Raw genomic sequence first — 22,529 nt, 5'->3', positions numbered from 1 at the left:
TAATAATAATAATAATAATAATAATAATAATAATAATAATAGTTGTTGTTGTTGTTGTCGTTGTTATTATTATTATTATTTATTAAATTTGTATACCGCCCTACTCCCGAAGGACTCAGGGCGGTGAACAGCCAAAAGATAAAATACATATAATACAAATGTTAAAAAACCATTAAAATACAATTAAATAATTTGGCCCAGAAAACAAAATATAAAACACCCCAAATTTATAAGACAAATTTAAAATTAAAAAAAATTAAAAACAGTTTAAAAAAGAGGTAAGGCCAGGCCGGCCTGCTGGAATAGGAATGTTTTGAGGGCACGGCAGAAAGCGCACAGGTGTGTAATACTCCGTATCTCCAGGGGGAGCTCGTTCCAGATGGCAGGTGCTCCCACAGAGAAGGCTCTTCCCCTGGGGGCCGCCAGTCGACACTTTTTGACTGATGGCACCCTAAGAAGCCCCTCTCTATGGGAGCGTACTAGTCGGTGAGAGGCTACTGGTGGCAGAAGGCAGTCTTGTAGATACCCCGGTCCTAGGCCATGGAGCGCTCTAAAGGTGGTAACCAAAACCTTGAAGCACACCCGGAAGACCGCCGGGAGCCAGTGCAGCTTGCACAGGAAGGGGGTCACATGGGAGTGCCACGTCGCTCCCATAACCACCCGCGCGGCTGCATTCTGGACCAGCTGGAGCCTCCAAGTGCTCCTCAAGGGGAGCCCCATGTAGAGAGCATTGCAGTAGTCCAGGCGGAAAGTGACGAGAGCATGAGTGACTGTATTTAATGAGTCCTGATCCAGAAAGGGACGCAACTGGCGAATCAGGCGAACCTGATAAAATGCACTCCCGGCCACAGCCATCAAATGCCCTTCTAAAGACAGCTGTGAGTCCAGGAGGACACCCAAGTTGCGAACCCTTTCCGTGGGGGCCAACGACTTGCCCCCAATAGTCAGTGATGGCACCAACTTACTATATCGGGATGTCGGAAACCACAGCCACTCGGTCTTGGATGGGTTGAGCCTGAGTCTGTTTCTCCCCATCCAGATCCGTACAACCTCCAGGCACCGGGACATCACTTCAAGGGCATCATTGGGGTAGTCCAGGGTGGAGATGTACAGCTGAGTGTCATCAGCATACTGGTGGTACTTTACCCTGAAACCACAGATGATCCCACCCAGCGGCTTCACATAAATGTTGAACAGAAGGTGCAAGAGGATTGACCCTTGTGGCACCCCACATACAAGGGGCCTCGGGGTCAACCTCTGCCCCTCTGCCAACACAGACTGCGACCGGTCGGAGAGAAAGGAGGAGAACCACCGCAACACGGTGCCCCCCACCCCTAACTCTTCCAGCTGGTGCAGCATGATACCATGGTCGATGGTATCAAAAGCCGCTGAGAGGTCTAATAGGACCAGGAGAGAGGAACAACCCCTGTCCTGAGCCAGAATTGTAAATTCTGTAAAATGGGAGGAAAAAAAATCAGATTTTAGTCTGAATAATCCTCTGTTTTTTGCTACAAATCAGATTTTAGCTACAAATCTGCATTCCCTTAGCTGAAATTAATTGACATTGAATTTCTTTCTCAGGATGCCCCCAAGCAATTAATCTATTAATGTGGATTAAACATTTGATAACTAGTCAGCTAAGACCTGCTCCATTAATATATTGTATATCTTTATTCAGGAGCTAGTCTTGTTGTCACACACATGTATGAATGTAAGATTACAGTCTTACTTGCCTTTGATAAAATTACTGTCTCCTATAGTCATCCAAGGTTCTTTTTGCTCAGTGCTGTCTTAATTACATTTTCCCTATTCCCAATGAATTAACATCTGTATCTTAGTTAGGTGCATTGGAGATATATAGTATAATATCCGCTAGTTTTTTGGAGCTTAAAAGGTCCTTAAAAGGACCGTGGGGTTGTGTATGAAGCCAGGAGATCCTCGCGGATGTCTGGCTACCAGTCCGTCTGTTACTCATTTAGCACCACCCAGGAGGCACGTGTGACTTAAGGATTGCCACGGACGAGAGTAACTTTGCTTTTTTTTCTTTCTTTTTAAATTGTTTTTATTGTTTTTAACCTGTAAAAATGAAGTGTTTTAATACTGTGTGTGACCAACCATACGCTAAATAAATAAATAAATAAATAAATAAATAAATAAATAAATAAATAAATAAATAAATAAATAAATAAATAAATAAATTATAATATCCATGCTGAATGAGTTCTCCCCAATCTTGGATGCTCTCAAAGTCCCTTCAAAAATTGCTATTATAATATCTGATATGACAGAAAGTAAAGAACATGTATACTTTTTAGGAATAAATTAGTATCTTGTGTCATTAACATATTTTGTCTTTATTGGGTTATTTTTCCCCTATAAAGGGAAAATGTTTTTTGAACTTCTATAAACTTCAGGATTCCTCAATTCTTGTACATTTTTGACTACAGAAAAATGTACAGTTTGTTTACTTTGAATCTATAGGATATTTTATCCTATTATATCCCATTCAACTCATTGTTGAAGTGATACTGTCCAGAAAAAAAACCATAGACTTCATTATAAAGGATGTATTATTATTTTTGAATGCATTCCAATGTTAATATTGTATATGTATATATTATTATTCTGTCTTAGTATTTTTTTAGTGATCTTGCTTGTTGTGACTAAGATTCTGTGTTTTCACTAACCAACTTTCTTTGGAAGTTAATGGCTCCTTTGAAACAGAGAAAGGAATACAGTTCTATTCAAAAACATGGACACTCTATGCCTTGGTATGATGTAATGTTCTTAAGAGAGTGCTAAGGAATATGATTATGGAAGAGATAAATAGTTTACTTTCTTTTTAAAAATATGCTATGCATTTTTGTAATATGGAATATTTTCTTTGAGAGATTAAAAAGTTCTAATCAACTTCAGTACATTATGTAGAAGTTCCATTTTCTAAACTCTGCAAAAGAAAGTTTCATATTTAATGGGAAATCATGAATAATTCCATTTATTATCTACTTCTTCCTTTCAAAGAAATGATCTGGATAAAAGGCGGGGTGAATAATTTCAAAAAATGCAATACATTTTTAATGGGAAGGTGCAAACTACAGATTCTCATGACTATTAGCAAGTGTAGAGGAAACAGAATTTTACTTGCAAAAACTCATCAGATTCTAGGAAATATGAAATAAAAGTCATACTTTAATAAAGAAGAGTATTGAATGTTTACTTATTTACATACATTGTTTTGCTAAGTTTAAGTCTATAGTTTGTTCCTTTCATTTCTCAATAGTTCATCAGTACTTGGCAGGGAATATAAGGACAAGTAAATAGCTGTGCTTTAAGTGTGCATAGAATACTATGGAAAAGTTCATTGTGAAGTGATACTAAATACCAGTAGGTATTTGCTTAGCTGGGAATATATAGAGTAAATTTTCTGGGCTACACAGAAATTCTGCTTTTTAATCTTCCTGAACTCGTTTGGACTCATTTTTGCTCCCTTGTATGTTACAAAAAGAATTCAACAGGAAAATCTAAGAGGAACTATCTTATTGGTGCACTGCATATCTAATACTTTTTTCTGTGATGTTCGCTTTACATAGTACAATAGTCCAAAATAATCCCCTTTTAAAAAAAAAAACAATACTGCATCTTTTTAATATAATGTTGAATTTCAGTGAAAGAGGCTTTTAAGGATGCATTGAAGATGGTGGGGAGGCCTGAATCTGTTGTAGGACCAGATTCCTGTTCTCATAACACTGAATTTAAACCATAGACCCTTTGTCCATCTTGTCTGCATAAGAGAATGTAAACAAGGACTTTTTCCAGAATTCATAGGAAACTATAATTAGTTAAATAGTTAATACCAAAACTGATACAACTATTTCCTCAGTGAAACAAAGACGTTTCTTTCTGCATATGAACCCCAATGAAGTGCAAGGCTTTCTTTCCAAAACCATAGTTTTTGAATTTTCTTTCTGAATTTCAGAGGGAGATTCCAATACGAAATTACTTAGAATTCATGATAGTTTTGGACTTAATTAAAATTATTGATTTCTTTTTGGAAGCATGATTAAATAGCCACTGGAAGGACTCAGTTTAAAACCTCAGTTTTAAACTATATTTTAAACTATAAACTCTATTTTGTAAATGAATTGCTAAATGAAAGTAGAAATACATATACCTAGGCTTTGCATAGAAATGTTCCAGAATAAGGCTGTAATATTACATACAGTTATAGAGAAGTAAAATAGATTGAATTTGGTGGGATTTATTATTTTCTGGAGATAGGATTGCAGTATGAATATTATACCATATATTTCACATTTTTTCAGCATTTTGAAGAGTTTCTGCCCTCAAAATGCTTTTCTCGTATGTGTATGTGTCTACCATCCATCTGGTAAATAACATGTAAAATAAGATTTAATATACAAAGCTTTATGTCACAATCAAACTTTAATCTTTCTTTTCAATTTTACAGAGTTACTGATTAGTAAATAAGTTGGGCTTCTTTTAAGTGAACACATTTAGAAGTACAAAACATTTGTCACATTAGGAATGAACAAAGCTGATTCTGGAGAAATATTTCCTGAAGTGTAATCAAAAAATAATAATACAGCTTCTTCTCACTGTCTCAGAGCCCTGTATATTTTAAATGGGCTTAAGATATTAATATACTGACTATTTTTCATACATATATCTCAGTTAATAAATTGCTACTATAGAGAGGTTTTTTATATTGTAACATTTATTGCTTTATGAAGTACTACATTTACTTATTTAATATATTGTATAAAGTAATACAGACTAAAATTTAAATTTTGGTTGAAATTGAGATTTGTTTCCCCCTGTATCTTGTAAATAACATTGTAAATAGGTACTTTAGGTAGGCGCAATAGTACATATGGTTTCACATAAACATTAAGTTTTCTATAGCCATCACGTTTCAGTTACTTAAAATTAGAACATTCTAAAACATGGATAGCAATAATATATATTTTGCTTGCATTGCAAACAGTAGATTGCTAAGATTATGCTTATGAAAGATGTCAATTTGGCATCTACATTTTGGTAGTAGTATTCTGCATTCACATGGTTACAAAAACCAAAATAGTTATAAGTATATTATTAATATCCATATTTATACATTTAATTCAAGTATCATTATCTTTCTTCTGAACCATAAATTAGGCTAAATAACCATTCAAGTTAATAAAAATATGTTCAAAATAAAATTTTATTATGCAATATTTAGAATTAAAATAAAAACAACTGGAATTACTCTATGCTGAATTCCTTACCATTTTACTAACTATCTTAAAACATAGAGACATTTCAATATTTTTGCTAAAAGTTTTGCTTTTTCAATTTTATATTTGTAAAAGTAAAAAAATACAATATTTGGAAAATGAAACTGATTGTTCACAATGAGAATAAATACCCAGTTAAGAAAATATCCAGTATATGTTAAAATATTTCATTACCTGATCAAACAGCTTATTACATTAATAAATATTTATTTTTTAAAATGCTTTAAGTAATACTCCTGCCACTAGACTTTCAATAAAATTTGAACAACAAATTCATTCTACTATTACATTTTTAGAAAGTTCTATAATATTCTGCAAAGATCAATCTACAAATATAACACTTATAAAGTTAAGGATTTCTTAGTGCAAGCTAAGAATTTTTTCCAATGAAAGAATATTTGTTACCTGACAAATATGTAATTCCTGAAATGTTGACTATGTAAGAACTTGAATAAATAATATGTTTTATAATAGTTTTATCTCGTACTTTTCTGCAGTTTCATAAGTATAGAAGCTTCAAACTTATATCTAATGACTTGGCCCAACTTTTTAAAATTAGAAAGTACAGCATTATCTTTTTATTGAAAAGTCTTACACATGTTGGCAAATATAAATAATTAAATTATGTTCATACTTGAAGCAGGGGAAAAGAACAACATACAAATTGCAATTAAATAGACAGAGTAAATAGCAGTGATTCTGTTTTGGTGATGCTCAACCCATTTTTTAAAATAATAAACTCTGAAGAGACTGGTATCAGATGTATTGACAACCAATTTGGGTTAGTGGTTAAGACACAAGGCTAGAAAGCAGGAGACCATGAGTTCTAGTCCTGCCTTAGCCATGACAGCCAACTGCGTGATTTTGGGCCAGTCTTTCTTTCTCTTAGCCTAACTCACAATAACTCAGGTTATTGTTGTGGGGAAAATAGGAGAAGGAAGTTGTATTGTATACGTTTGCTTTAAAAATAATAACAGTGGCATACAGATAAATAACATAAGTCAAGGGCTGAGATGCATCAATATACAATGAAATTTTAGTTTGCACAACTGTAAAGTAAAGTTTGGACAGCATATGAACTGCAATACACTGAGTTTTGACAGCATATTAACTATTTCCTTTGGACAATAAATCAGTAGTTGCCCATCCCAGCAAACACAGTAAGATCTTTATGAGAATATCTACACTGTCTGCAACGTGGCCTTTTTATTATTATTTTTACAAGTTTGCCATCTTCTCCATTCTAGAGGCTGACCAAGATTGTACACTAAATTAGAGTGGTTTCTTTATATATTTGCATTTTTAACTTTGCCTTAAAACTAAATTAGCAGGAACATCCACAGGAAAGTAATACTTTGAGTATCAGACCCAGTGTATGAAAACATTATATATTTGTTTTAGTTCCACAACTTTCATTTTATTTTGAGTATTGCTTGAATAGTAATATGTAACTGCAGTATTGCTATGTTTCCAGTAGAGGCCCCCAGAGGCCATTATAATTATTGAAAAACTGTTTTGGGAGACAATTTTTGTGAACATTAATTTCATTAAATGTTATTGATTTATAAAACATAATTTTAAAATGAATTTTCAACTTTAGCTGCATATTATAACTAATAGGATATTATTGCAATTTGGAAATGAATGTTTACCAACAGGACCATAACAGTTTATGAGATTTTAATAATCAAAAATCTTTTGCACGTACCTTGTGGTATATTACTTTATTTTTAGTGACAGCTCCATAAAGCTCTATAAAGTTTATCCTATTTTTGTCTTTTTATTAATTAATTGATAAAATGTTTACATGCAAATGTAAATTCTGATTATTCAAGAATAAATCAAAATCTAAAATTCATATTATGACAACGCATTTTATGACAAATATTTCACAGACATTGTTTGATTACAAACTACAACCAAGATTACATCACATTAATCAAAGTCTAAAGAAATAATATTTTTGCTTTAGTAATATATCTGAAACGTATCATAGACTGACCTCCCACATTACATAAGCTGTAATATGTTCATTATGTAATGTAGTAAATATGAACTCTTTTCAATTATTTAAGAAACTTTAGTTAAACAGATCCTGACAATGTGATGACCTTATCCTGACCTTAACCAATGACCTTAACCAATGACAGATAGGCAGCCCAATTTTAAGACAGTGTTTGCAAATTCAAGGTTACATGCTAATAAACTAGGTTCACTCATGTGAACAAGGTAAATGATCTACAAACAAGCATAGCTGGGTTCAAAGAACTTCCTAAATCAAAAGCAAACAATCAAACATAATAAATTGACTAGTAGTTGATCTATTAGGAGAGTGCTGTATTTTTTTAAAAAGCCAGATGATAGGTGAATATTAGAAAAAGACCAGGTTAAAAGAAACTACACTGAGACATTTTCTGTCTTATTTATGAATAATTTGTCCACCTAGTTATTTATGTTAAGGATGCCTTTTAAAGACCTTTTCTATTTTCTACTCACCGACACTTCAGTTTTGAAGCCAGAAGCATAGGAGGAAACTCCTAAAATTGTGAGATTTTCAGCTTGTGAGGTTTTACTTTTGGAATAAAAATTTTTTATGATGATCTTTCTCAGTGAGCACAGAATTCCCTTGCAGTGAGTTTAGGCTTTAATGGAACACAAAATAAAACACCAGAGTTTCTCCCAAAGGTGCTTTTTCAAGAGGCAACTGGACTTTCTGGTTTTTCTTTGAAGACATTTAGCTTCTTGGATAAGAAGCAAAACATCTTCAGAGAAAAGCCAGAAAGTCCAGTTGCCTCTTGAAAAAGCACCTTTGGGACAACCATGAGCTGGATGAGTAAGAATCTCCATAGACACCAGAGTTTCTGAATACCGGCTTTTTTCATCTTGCATATCTCCAACACTTTCAGTGTATTGCCTCTGATCCTGATGTATAGCAATAGCACTTAGACTTATATACCGCTTCACAGTACTTTACAGCTCTCTCTAAGTGGTTTACAGAGTCAGCATATTTCCCCCAACAATCTGAGTCCTCATTTTACCGATCTCAGAAAGATAGAAGGCTAAGTCAACCTTGAGCCTGGTGAGATTCGATCTGCCAAATTGCTGGCAACTGGTGGTCAGCAGAAGTAGTCTGCACTACTGCACTCTAACCATTGCGCCACCACAGCTCAGTATGAATATGGTTCCATATTTAATGTTTAATATGGTTCCATATTAAAATTATGGAACCATAACTGTGACTTGCATACAATGTTTGCTTTACAACTCAACATGGCTAGAAAACGTGGGAACTTCACAGTGACACAGTAGCTCCTCTGCTAAAGAACAGCCTTCCCTACCAGACATACCTTTTATGGGGTTTGGTCACAAAAAGAATGCCCACTCCCACTGTGTTTGTCTCTCATGCTTATTTTTTACACCTTTCTCTTGCAATTTTGACTTCTAGTTTAACTTCTTGTACTAGCTTGTACTATAAAAAACTATAATGGTTTGGTTCCTTTTAATCTATTCCAAAGTAAATAATTAATATTTTTTTATTTATGGTCTACAATTAATTATAAAAGCAAAATGCAAGAGATAGGCTGAGTAAAAAAAAGAGTATAGTTACACAAAATTACATTTACAGTATTTACAATACCAATTTCTTTGATATTTCTTACAGAATCCTCCATGTCACAATAATTAAATATCTGTATCTTTTCGACTTACAACCATTTATTTAGCAACCATACAAAGTTACAACAGTGAGTTATGACTGGTCCTCACACTTAAAACTGTTGCAGTTTTCTTTTTTCTTTTCTTTTTTTTGAATTTTTTTTTTATTTAAAACAAAAACCAAATATAAAATCACCATCATTCAAATACAATTACAAAAGTATGTTCATCAGTAAGAATTCTTTTGTGCTCAATCCCTTATCCCTAAATACCAATTATTTAATTTCTCTTACTTAACAATTTTATATGTTATACTCATTTAGCCATTGTCTAACAAAAGAAAACATTTCATACATTTTACCATTACATTAATTTCATATTTCATCTTTCATCTCCATACTTTATTATCTAGCCATTGATAAAATGGCTGCCCTGGTAGCGCAGCAGACTAAAGCAGACTAAAGTACTGTTATTAACATCAGCTGCCTGCAATTACTGCAAGTTCAAATCTCACCAGGCTCAAGGTTGACTCAGCCTTCCATCCTTTCTAAGGTAGGTAAAATGAGGACCCAGATTGTGGGGGCAATAAGCTGACTTTGTATAAAATATACAAAAGTATGAAGACTATTGCTTAACGCATTGTATGCCGCCCTGAGTCTCCGGAGAAGGGCGGCATATAAATCAAATAAAAAAAAAAAAAAAAGTCCCAAATCAAATAATATTGTTTATCTTCCTGTTCTCTAATTTCAAATGTCAATTTACTCATTTCAGCACACTCCATAATTTTTTTAATAACTTCATCTTTAGTAGGTATCTACTCAGTAGGTATCTACAGTTATCTACTCAATAGGTAACTGTAGATACCTCAGGAGGTAACTGTTGCAGTTTTCTTGTAGTCATCCAATCATAAATCCCTGGCAACATGCAAATATTTATGACGTCCTGGGATCACATGATTTCAATTTAAAACCTTACTAGCTGGCTTCCAGCATGCAAAGTCAATGGAGGAAGCCAGATTCACTTAATGACTGTATGATTCAGTAAACATCTGATGTGACTCACTTAAGGACCATGACAAAAGGGATAAAATTGTCATCATAAGCCAATTGTGATCTAGGAAGAAAAATTCAAAATTACTGCGATACTAGTAAAAGGGTTTTTTTACACTTTACATTCAACATTTACATTACATTGCATTGCATCTGTCTGAGTGGACTTTCCAAGATTTACAGCCCTTTTTAAAATCAATTACTGCTGGCTGATCAGTGTAATCCTACTTATTGCAGTAGCCAAATTTTGTTTTGCTGTCTTTAAGGTCAAAAGCCAAATTTGGATTCAACAAAAGAAATGCACCAGATTTTTTTTTTTAAAAAACTACCAATTCTTATTCTTAACTCTTTAAATCTTAAGTCTTTTATTTTTCTTTTGGTCATCTTTTAAACAATACCCAAAAAAAGTTTTCTCTTTTTTCCATTTTGTTTTTCTTTCTATAGTTTGGTAACATGACTGTAAATTGAATCGATACACTGAGAAATGAATGAAATGCTTTGTGCCTCAGTTATCCTTGGTAAAGTCACAGATGTGATTATCTGCAGTCACATAGGGGTGTGATTGTTCCGCTTCTCGGAAAAGTTGTATAATCGCACTATCTAATCTTGCTGGAGTTAATATGCCTCCGAGCATATTTTTATAATTGAAGAGACATCCTAGAAAATATACATCAGCAATTTTAAGAGTTGCTTTTTTAGTGAATTAATTCAGTTGACATTCCTATCTGATTTCAATTGCAGAAGATTTATAATGTAGTTTTGGTGGAACTAGAGCTACTATCGTTTTCATTTGGTCTCTTTCAAAAACATGCTAGCATTTTAAAATAAATAAAGAACTGGTATAACAACCACTGCATTACCTTTGCATTGTATTTGCATATTTAATCATATTCGTATATGTTGTGTGAGTTTTTCTTAGGGAGAAATGATAATCAAGAATGAAAAAAATTAAAACCAGCCTTTTCAAATTCCCAGTTACCGGAATTCATACAAGAAGAACATCTGCATAGACATGCTGCAGCAGGGTTATCACAAGTCTTTTGCTGAGCTCTTTACTCTGATAGAGAAGTGGAATGCCTTGAGGGAGGCTTCAGGGCCTGGGTCAGCCATATGGCTGGAAAAGTCCCTCGAGGAGCAGCCTGATAAGCTGGATCAGCTTCACTATTTCCTGACCAGAGCTGAGGCAGCCCAGCGATCAGGTAAACGGGGATTCTGGGTAATGGAGCAGCAATGTGTGCCTCAGGGAAGATTTCAGTTGTTTCATGTGTGAGTTTGAGACTCTTCTGGAAATAGAATTTTTCAGCTTTAGTCAGCTAAGCTGTATTTTTGCAGTAAATGATGTGGAATTCGAAATGATGAATCCCAACGCTGGAACAAAACATTCCGCTGACAAGATGAATTTCTGCAATGAAGTGATTAGGATGCCTTCGATGGATTCATGCTATCATCACTCAATTATCACTTTTCTTGAGAAGTCATTGTTTAACATATTGCTTTTTAAAATTTAAAACATCATAATATTCAGATAAATGTAGCAGCTTTTCAAATTCATTTCTTATACATGGCGTGTATTTCTTTATTTGAAATGTAAATTCTTAACGTGTTTCATTTAAGTTGTAATCCTCATATTCTTGTCATTGAAGATTGCTTTCCAGGCAGCATGGCTGTATATTGGCACACACCTTTAAATACCCTAATTTTAACAAAATATAATTCATGTCGATGTTCTGAAATAGGAGCCATAAGATAGGAAAATGTGAGAAGCTAGATGGATAACTGAGAAAACACATCAAGACTGCTTCTCTTGACAGAGAAAAATGAAGAAAGAAACCTCACATCATTTTGAAAAAGGCAATATGATTGTCAGTCCTGAAATTAAAATATGTAATGAATGACTAACGTTAGGCTTCAAATGAGAAAGAGAAAAGTAGATTGCCTACCACTAGTGTAAGGAATAGATAGGACATAATGCTAGTTATTATATGGGACCAGGAGCCCCATAGAAAATATACTGTATAGACAGGTTTTGCAAATTAATGTCAGATAGTTATCATTTTAACTATAAAACTAAATTCTGAATTTAAATAGTATAGAAACCAGCTACATTTCTGAAGCCAGGAAAGACTTACATACATCTGAATGAAAGACACAATTTAACTTGTTTCTCAATTTCTAGTATGGCACCCAGACTTGGCCTGCAAAAAAAAAATAAAAAAATAATTAAAAAATCCAGACAACCACTTAGGCTAAAGAAGAAATACAGAAACTATAGCTCTTCACTGCAATTTAATGGTCGTTTAGATTTTTGCAATCTAGATAAGTGTCTGTGATTCTAGATTCTGCAATTTGCAAACTTTTAGTTTCCCCAATGATTTTTCCAGGTGATTATGAAACATATAGAAGACCAAATTCTTTTAAGAAAAGTATTGTCTAAGTTATACCATTTCAGACTAAAGGCAGAGGAACAAACAAAAAGTAATAACTAAATTCTTCACTCCTTCCCCCATCCAGCAGCAAGGAATTGATGCATTGTGTGACTCTTGAAAAAAAGCATGAAGTTGCATGAAGAAAGGCCTGGATATTTTTATTGCTTTAGGTGCCCCTTCTTCTTTGGCACAAAAACATGCCCATGCCCATCTCAAGATATATGCATTGTACTCCACTCTCCTATATCTCTTCACACCAATCCTGTGAAGTAGTTGGGCTGAAAGTCATCGAGTGAATTGCTATAGCTGCAGATGGAGTAGAAAATGGATCTCTCTGGTCAAAAACATTTGCCACTATTTCTTAGTCCTTCCCCTTCCTTTTTCAGTTTTCAACTTCTGCCTGCTTTAAAACTAAACATAGATCAGCCCTCAGAGATCAGATAGACCAGTCCTGTCCTAGCCCTCAGGATATCATGTCTTTCTCTTTCTAAACTGTCACTGTCAGATTCCTATAACTCAATGGAGAAGTCAGTGGGTATTCTAAATTCTAAATTGCTCTGAGATGAGAACAATTATGCAACAATTGTAGTAAAAATAAAATAAAATATCAGTATAAATATGCTATGTGATAGAAGATCTTTAGTCTTATCATGGTCAAGAGAGAACACCAAACTGATGTAGCCCCCATGTCTCCAGAATCACAAGGAAAGGTACAGAACAAGGAGATGAGAAAAAATGAAGCAGGAATGAGAAAGGCAAGAGAAAGGCAAGAATATGTGACAAGCACTAATTACCATAAGAGTTTCTCAACATGATAATACCAGCCTCTAATAACTAGGAACACATGTGCAAGTTGTGCATTTTGCCTCAACATTGCCTTTCTCTCAACAGAGTGAGGCAAAATGTACGATTTGTACAACATAACATTTCTTCTGATGTTGGTGCAATGGCCAAAGTCTGCCCTCACTGTCTTGCATTTCTATTCCCTAAAGAAACCACCAATTTCTGCTGTATGGAAATATTAGGATAAGCAGTTTTCAGCCTCTATCTAATGTACTCCTGCAAATGTGTTCGGGAAGAACATCAGACAGTACAACTACTTCTTCCAAATGACATCATTTGGAGCACAAAAAAGTCCTCCAAACAAGGAATGGGTGGGATTCTTCTGTGATTATTCAAGAACAAATTTGTCATTGCATCTGACATTTAATTTCAGATTCCAACCAGCAGGCCAAAATTATTCATATTTATTTCATGGATTCTCAAGACGGAGGGAGGGAGGGAGGAAGGATTTCTGAAGCTCTCTGCCAGCTGAGTTTCCACAAGGAAATTTAGTGGGGAAGCTGGCAGGAAATCAGAAGTTGTTACCATCTTTTTTTTTTTTAATTTGATTTATATGCCGCCCTTCTCCAGAGACTCAGGGCGGCTCACAATGTGTTAAGCAATCGCCTTCATACTTTTGTATATTTATACAAAGTCAGCTTATTGCCCCCACAAACTGGGTCCTCATTTAACCTACCTTAGAAAGGATGGAAGGCTGAGTCAACCTTGAGCCTGGTAAGATTCGAACCTGCAGTAATTGCAGGCAGCTGTGTTAATAACAGGGTGCTTTAAACCACTGTACTACCAAGGCTCCTTTCAAGTCCAGTGAGGGTTTTTTATGATAAGTCTTACGTGGTCTTAATCAAGGGAGCCTCTTTCAAGAAGGCACTGAAGACTTAGCCAAACAGCAGGCCATAGTCTAGAAAGGGACAACAACTGATACCTAAATTTTATTAGGACATTAATATCCCCCCACTCCCAATTCTAGATTATCGTTCTCTCTAGTTCAAAAATATTAAATTAAAATCTTGGAATTTTCTAATGCCAATATTTTCAGTACTGTCTTCCAGAAAACATTGAAAAACCCTCTAGTTAGGAAAGTTATTCTTGCCTACACAACATCTTTACAGTATGGCCAGCAGTAACAGGGAGGAAGCAGATAAGAGCAGGCTATCTGGATTATCCCACTTTTTTCAGTTGCATTTGGTTCTTGAAAAGTGGAGGGGGGTGGAATAAAGTCTGCTTGAGCAAATACAATTTTACATTTATTATTTTCTTCCAATGGTTATTCTACATTGAAAGTAAGTAGGGCCTGCCTTCAGTGTAGTAATGATACATCGGAGATGGTGCCTAAAGATTTTTGAGAAAAAGACAACCCATTTAGTATGTACATTCTTGGATTTTTAAAACTGTTTTACTACTGTCAGTGGATAGTGTAGCTGTAGCATTTGTGATGCTGTATACTGACTCTTGGCCTTATATGCTATTAAGTTACTAGAAATATTTTCCCAGTTTACCCAAATATTTTCAGTTTGAACATAGTTTCATTTTGTACTACAAGTTTACCACACATGGTAAACTGCAGATATAGTTTAAGCTATATCTGCAGAACTATAAAACTGTTCATCTGTCAACCTTTCCCAAATCCTTCAAGGTACTTACTTGGTTCATCATTGTTGTAATGTTCTAATTCAAGATGTTTAATTGTAAAATGATCGGGGATTGAAATTCAAAATAATTGCATAGAGCAGTGTTTCTCAACCTTGGAAGCTTGAAGATGGATGGACTTCAACTCCCAGAATTCCCCAGCCAGCAGCGCTGGCTGGGGGATTCTGGGAGTTGAAGTCCACCCATCTTCAAGCTACTAAAGTTGAGAAACACTGGCATAGAGGGTTAGTGAAGAAATTGATTTCAGCTAATATATTTTTTAAGTTAAACTAAAACACTTTTGAGTGTAATATGGCCAATGCTTTGTGAAAGCAAAATTATTTCTGAGGTTTCTCTATTTTAAAATATAGTCATTTTAAAAGAGAATGTTTTAACATTGCTTTGCTTTATTCATGTGATTCCAGCCCACTTGGCCAGTTTGTGTCCAAAACAATTACATTGAAATGGTTGTCTTGGTGCACTGCTTATTCTTATTCACTGAGTGGGTAGACACTAGAATAGTATAGGGTCACATTAAAGTTCATTCAATCAAGACTGCGACACTAACAGTAACCAGCCTCAGGTCACTTTCATCTCTAGAGAATTGTAGGGTACTTACCTCAAGTTATTTACATAATTTTACTGAAGTTTATTGCTTTGCTATTCAGTAGCAAAGAGAGAATAATTTTAATCTCTAGATAATGCTTTCTTCAAATTAGAAATATTCCTTTTTTATCTTTTCCTCTTTTATCTGTTTCCAGGTAATATAGTTATAATATCACTTAACACAGTTATGATTTTCTGCTGTATCTGCTTGGTGAATAACTATAAGGACTGAAACTATAATATGGAATGCACTATGTAATATTAAAACCCATGCTTTTATATGTATGTGTGAATTTTCTTTTTTCTAAAATGGGTTTGTGATGGCACCATTTGATCCACTATTTAACATTGTTGACGGATCTTAAGGTTTCAATAATTTCTTGGAACTTTTATAGGCTAGTAAGGGACATAGCCTTAATATCCATGTCTATATGTTTTTCATATCAGATTCAATTCATAACTATTTAACTTTTCTTCTAAGTAATCAAGTTGATGTAGATTACTTTCATGGATGAAAAACAGCAGCTCAGATTGAAGCATTTTTCTATTAACTAAAAACTGCAATAGATTGCAAAAAGTATCAAGAAGAGCATATGAAGATTGACAAGCATGAGATCTCATAAATGCAAAAGAAAAAATGTGTGAGAAGATACATCAAAGAAGTGTTTAAACAATATGTTCTATTGTGGTAATAACACATTTCTTGTCATTGTATTTTGAATACTGTCAGAAGCTGAAAATAGGTAGAATGGCATTATAGACTTCTAAATATATACAGTAGCTCGGGAATTTGTTTCAACAACAGGTTCGAGTTAAATACTTGCCACACCTAAATCTACTGTATTTTGGACTGGGTGTAATTTTATTGCTGCTGATCCTACAAATGAGGAAATCATCCAGAGACCTAATAGATTTTGAATTAACTCCTTCCTATTTATTCTGTAGACTATTAAACCAGTATGAGGTGTTGGTGAAATGGGATACTAAAAATAATATCGGTCATATCACATAATCAATTGTAACAAGTGATGAGAGAAGGAAACATCAATAGGAACTGGAATGATGATATGTTAATTAAGGGTGTAAATAGAGAACTGCACAGAAGATATTTTGAAATATATATCAGCAAATGTTTTTTATAGATATCTGTGCACATACAATGCTGCTTATATACCATACAATATGTTATAGCACAAAATATCACTTTATATAGCTATAATGTTATAGTATGGCAAAACCTAAACAAAAACAAAAGTTATACAACCTGTTCAATATTATTAAGATATAATCATTTTCTTTTCATTGAAGAAAACTATGGAGAAGTTTATTCTAATCAACTGAACTTAGCCTATTGTTTCAACAAGACTGAAGACAGATGGTTAAGGAATTATTTCTATGAACAATGTTACAATACTGCTCAATTGATTAAAATTGATGGTGGAAGGAAAGAAGCTGAAGCACACTCTAATATGGGCCTTGTTTATGAAGAACAAGGTATGTATAGTTTTTATCATTTAGTCAAAATTATGATCACCATTTCCAGAAATCTATTCAGAGAGGGTCTCCTCATGGTGCCATCAGCCAAGTTATGTCGGCTGGCGACACCCAGGGGGAGGGCCTTCTCTGTGGGAGCCCCAACCCTGTGGAATGAACTGCCCCCGGAAATACGTAAGATCTCCGACCTCCGGGTGTTCCGCTGCGCACTGAAGACCCTGTTGTTCCGCCAGGCAGGGCTGTCAATATAATAATTTTAAATTGGGGTATTTTAATTTTTGGGGTTTTAAATCGGCCAAATCTATTTAATTATTTTAATTTTTAATTATTGTTGTGTCTTGTGTTTTTAAATTGGCTGTACACCGCCCTGAGTCCTTCTGGAGAAGGGCAGTATAGAAATAAAATTATTATTATTATTATTAATTAATTATTATTATTATTATTATTATTATTATTATTATTATTATTATTATTATTATTATTATTATTATCATCATCATGTACCATAAGAATATAGCACTAGATCAAACTAGCTGGTTTGATGTACTAAAAATAAAATTCTAGCATTTTAGCATTACTAAAAACTTTTGTATACTTGTTCAATGATTGCCTTCTTTAACAACCATTCATAGTTCTGACAGTAATGAAAAAGTAACTTTGCAGCCAATTGTTGCATTTATGACTTTTGCAGGGCTATCTAGCAAAGAAAAGCTGAAGTAAGATCATTTCACAATTTCACAATTTTGCTTAGCAGCCAGTTCAATTAACAACTGAATTGCTGGTCCAATTTTGATTACTAAAAAAGACTATCTGTATTTACAGAGATGTGGATGTTTGTTCTATGAGAAATTCATGATGTAGAATTAACCACTGCTTCACAATTCTAATTGTGCCATAGGAGAATTAAGACATACACAATTGTTACCCTCTATTTTTTTCTTCTTTAAGCATAGTTATGTTTTATAAGAACTCTATATACTTGATTTACTGTTGTGCTTTATCAATGGTATTTATAATTAAGAAAACTCTACAAGTAAACATGTAAATAATAATGGAATATGAGGCAATGTAAGATATTGCATTGGTTTGCTTTTAAAAAAATGTGGAATATTATTATTAATATTTTAAATTTTTCAACAGTTGTGTAGTCCTAAAACAAAGTTGTTCTTTCATTTATACCACTACTTATATGTTGATGATGGATAGAACAGATTTCTCGCTCTTCTCTCATTCACAAAGCTTTTGCCCATTTTAGCATCTGAGCTTCTTTTCTAAGCATACTGAGATCCCATAATTCCTTTCCCTACTGCCACAGAGTTCAATATTGTGAATGCTGAAGAGTATGCATAAAAGTGTATTGTGTTCAACATTTTTAGAAATGAATAGCTGAGAGCACGAAGGCAAATCAGACAGCAAAAAATCATGTAAACCTCATAGAATAAGCTAAAAACTACATATGGTTCTTTTTTAAGGCTAATATTACTTAAAGCTTTTAATAAAAATGTTATTTTTTAAAAAATAACATTTTTATTAAAAGCTTTAAGTAATCCCCCCCCCTCCATTCCATTGTAATCAATTCACAGAGATTGCCTGGACAAATTCTTGCAGTTTTCTTGGCAAGGTTTTTCAGAAGTGGCTTGCTTCCTTCCTAGGACTGACAGAAAGCGACTATCCCAAGGGGGGGAATCACTTGAAGACTGCTAATTTTCTATCCCCAGCCTCTTGATCAGGGGTTTTTTTTTTTTTGTTTTTAAAGAAAACTAACAGGTTTTCTCCTCAAGTGAGGAAACTGCTGGCTAAATCACGACAAACAAACTGGTCTTTATTTCAGATACTGTTAGTCATTTGAGGTGGACCAAGTCAAGGAACCAGCTTTTCTACAATGACTGGAACTCTTTTAATATAGGATACCATAGCAAGATCAACTTATGATTTGGCATTCTTTTACATTTTACATTTTCCTCCTTCTTAAAATTATATATGTCTATTTTAAATATTTGGAAAGTGAATAAAAAATTATTTTCAGGACTTCCATCCTTATAGCTTTCTGGAAGATCATCAGGACTTGGCTCTGTATCCAGGTACTGGGATAGAGCAATGAGAGCCTATGGATGGTTATTGGGATATCCTAGGAGATGACTAAGATGTTGGGTTTTTTAGTTCTTGGTTTTAGTTTTCATGATTTTATGGTTTTATGATTTGTAGTTTTATTGTTCTTGTGAGCCAACTGGAGTTGTACTCTAAGACAGCCATAAATATCTAGTAATCTTATCTATACCGTACTGTACTGTACTGTACTGTACTGTACTATACTATACTATACTATACTATACTATACTATACTATACTATACTATACTATTTATTTGTACATCTATTGCTCTTTGTGACAAGTAGGTGCAGAATGTCTGTGCAAAGTCTTTATATATTCCGAAGCTTATATATTCTAATAGCAGGCTTTTTAGAAAGAAAGAGAGAGAGAGAAAGAATGAAAGAAAGAGAGAGAAGGGGGGAGAGGGAGGAGGAAGGGAGGAAGAAAAGAAAAGAAAAGGAAAAAGGAAAAAAGGAAAGGGAAAAAAAGGAAAGAAAGCTATTTAGCCTGTTTGAACATTTGAACTTATTTCAGGCAGCAAGCCAAGGATTATTTTAAGAAAGTCTAGTTTAAACAAGAGAGCCAGTTTGATGTAGCGGTTGAGGCATCAGGCTAGAAACCAGGAAACCTAGAGCCATGAGTTCTAGTCCTGTTTTCAGCACAAAGTCCTGTGAATGACTTTAACTCACTTACTTATTATCAGCCTTAAGAAAAGGCAAGGGCAAACCATTCCCAAATTCTTGCCAAGGACACTTCAGGGACCAGTCCAGGCAGTCGCCAGGAATCAACATTGAGTCAAAAGCACAAACACTTCCAAGAATAAACCACAGCCTCTTTCCTAGAACTCTGGATTCTTCCCAAGAGCTGAATTTTCTTCACAATCAATTCTTCACTGAAATAGAGAGGAGGCGGGACTCTGACCATAGATACCAATATGGCATAAGTATCAATCTAAGGGGAAATTCGGTTGGTTGGGAGTTCTTTGTAGAAACTTAACTAAGTTTACTTCTTTTGAAGAAGCATGTTTGAGAAAGACACTCTCTTGGGCACATATAGTGCCAGCCAATCAAAGTTTGCTAACTGGGAAGCAAGTACTTCTGCTCAGTGGAGCCTGCTTCTAGGTAAGCTTAGTTGATCACATCAGCCAGAAGCAACAGAACCTGCAAAAGTGCACCAATCATATAGACTGGTCCTCCCAACAGCATGAAAATGATGATCTTTGAACTTTGATCATTATGGCTTGTACCCAAAGTGGGATGTGGGGGGCATATAATGCTGAGGTTATCTGCCACATCCAAGCAGATGCATTTCCTCAGGGTCTTTAGTGTTTCAAAACATTGAATTACAACTAAGCCAAAAATGTCTAATATCTAAAGTATTAACAAGTGAAATCTGAATTTTTTGCTCCTCTTCTCACATGTTTTTTTCTTCCCCCATTTCATTAGTACACAAATTGTTTCATTTGTGTACACAAATTGATTGCTTCCCCTGTTGCTATTAAAAGCTTGTTTATTGACAAACAATGTATGATTTACCAAAATTTAACATCCTATTTGCAGGAAGCAGATCATTTTATCTAGATAATCCTCCTCTGTTTATAGATCAATTATTGTATTATCTGCTCTAGATTCTTCATTTGCCTCTAACAGAGTGATCAGTAGTTCCCCAGAGCTTCTTCCTTTTTCCATTTCTGAAAAAGATTTACTCACCAGTCATCAGTTCTTCAGGATTCCTCAAAGATAGTCATAAAAATGGGGAGTTCTTTGCAAGAGTCCCACAGAATTCAAACTCATTACAAATAAAGAGGTACTCTCTGACCATGTTTGTATCAATTTCAAGTTTCAATCTAGCTCCTTCTTCCTGTTAATGAAGATGGAACAAAATAGGAGTTGAGTAGCTCTGCTATTTCAATTTTACCATTATTTTTCCATTTAATATTGCAGATAAATTGATATATATTCGTTATATATTAACATGAAATAAACATAACCCATTTTGTTATTAAGTTGGACATTTGAAAATAACAACAATGTGCACTTTAATGAAGTTTGTCCATAATTTTAATGCAATTAAAATCTTACCAGGCTCAAGGTTGACTCAGCCTTCCATCCTTTCTAAGGTAGGTTAAATGAGGACCCAGTTTGTGGGGGCAATAAGCTGACTTTGTATAAATATACAAAAGTATGAAGGCTATTGCTTAACACATTGTAAGCCGCCCTGAGTCTCCGGAGAAGGGCGGCATATAAATCAATTTTTTTAAAAAAAAAATTACCATTTGATTACCTATAATATATTTAATACATTTCTTCCTAGTTATAATGTTTGGTAGGTTCTTTTCTTGATGTTCACAAATAAAAATGTTTCCAAACAGTTTTAGCCAAAATGTCACCAGTTGCAACCCTTCCACTGAGAATCCCTCCCCCCCACTTCAAAAGAGGGAACATTTATAGAATCAACTAAATGTAGCTGGAGGCATATCTGTGTTTTAGTTACACCTACTAGAAGTGTTGTGCTTGCTTGCTTGCTTGCTTTCTTGCCTGTTTGATTGCTTGTATGTGAAAAGAATTGTACTGGCAGGCACTGTATTTGTACTTGCTCAAACTTGCATTTCTTAGCATATGCATATCAATTTTAATATATTTTCTAAAGCTGTATTATGTTATTGTTCCATTCGATGAGGTTTATTGAGTTGTTCATTGTTCTAAGTGTGATTTTCCCCCATGGTTTAGAACAGTGGTTCTCAACCTTCCTAATGCCGCGACCCTTTAATACAGTTCCTCATGTTGTGATGACCCCCAACCAGGGGTGGGTTCTAAATTTTTTTACTACCGGTTCTGTGGGCGTGGCTTATTTTGTGGGTGTGGCTTGGAGGTCATGTGACTGGGTGGGCGTGGCTAGCTGGTCATGTGACCGGGTGGCCGTGGCTATGTGTATGTCCTCACATTTATGCCCGTGCAGCATTCTTAACAACCATGTCACTCATTTCACAACTGCTTCTTTTCACCATGGTGATAAGATAGGGCAAAAAATGTAAAATGTGAGGATAGTCGTAAATTCGAGATCTGGTCAAAAGTGTGAGGACCAGTCAAAAATAACTTGTTCAGCCCTCTGAGTAGTCCATGTGCACAAAAGGACTACCCAGAGGGCTGAAAAAAGTGATTTCTGACAGGTCCTCGCACTTTTGACCGGTCTTCGCACTTATGACTGGTCATCATTTATGCCCATTGTAGCATTCTTAACAACCGTGTCACTCATTTCACAACTGCTTCTCTTCACCATGGTGACAAGATAGGGCAAAAACGTAAAATGTGAGGACAGTCGTAAATTCGAGGACTGGTCAAAAGTGCGAGGACCAGTCAGAAATAACTTTTTCAGCCCTCTGAGTAGTCCATATGCATAAAAGGATACAGCAATAGAGAGGGATGAAGGAAGGGAAGGGAAAT

At 34.7% G+C, this 22,529-nt stretch overlaps 1 protein-coding gene across 1 annotated transcript in view; it reads left to right on the top strand.

Moving 5' to 3' along the window:
* TTC29 (tetratricopeptide repeat domain 29) overlaps positions 1-22,529 on the top strand; it is a 103,299-nt gene that overhangs the window by 5,799 nt on the left and 74,971 nt on the right. The window contains exons 3-4 of the mRNA XM_070948667.1: positions 10,976-11,199; positions 16,810-16,995. Coding sequence (XP_070804768.1) covers positions 10,976-11,199; positions 16,810-16,995 — 410 coding nt within the window. The remainder of the gene's footprint in view (positions 1-10,975; positions 11,200-16,809; positions 16,996-22,529) is intronic.

Source organism: Pituophis catenifer, unplaced genomic scaffold (assembly GCF_029215685.1).
Source record: "Pituophis catenifer annectens isolate HBS135680 unplaced genomic scaffold, rPitCat1.0.hap2 SCAF_8, whole genome shotgun sequence".
In the NCBI taxonomy this organism is placed as follows: Eukaryota; Metazoa; Chordata; class Lepidosauria; order Squamata; family Colubridae; genus Pituophis; species Pituophis catenifer.
Note: the sequence above shows the minus strand (reverse complement) of the source record. Positions and strands in the feature narration are given on the sequence as shown.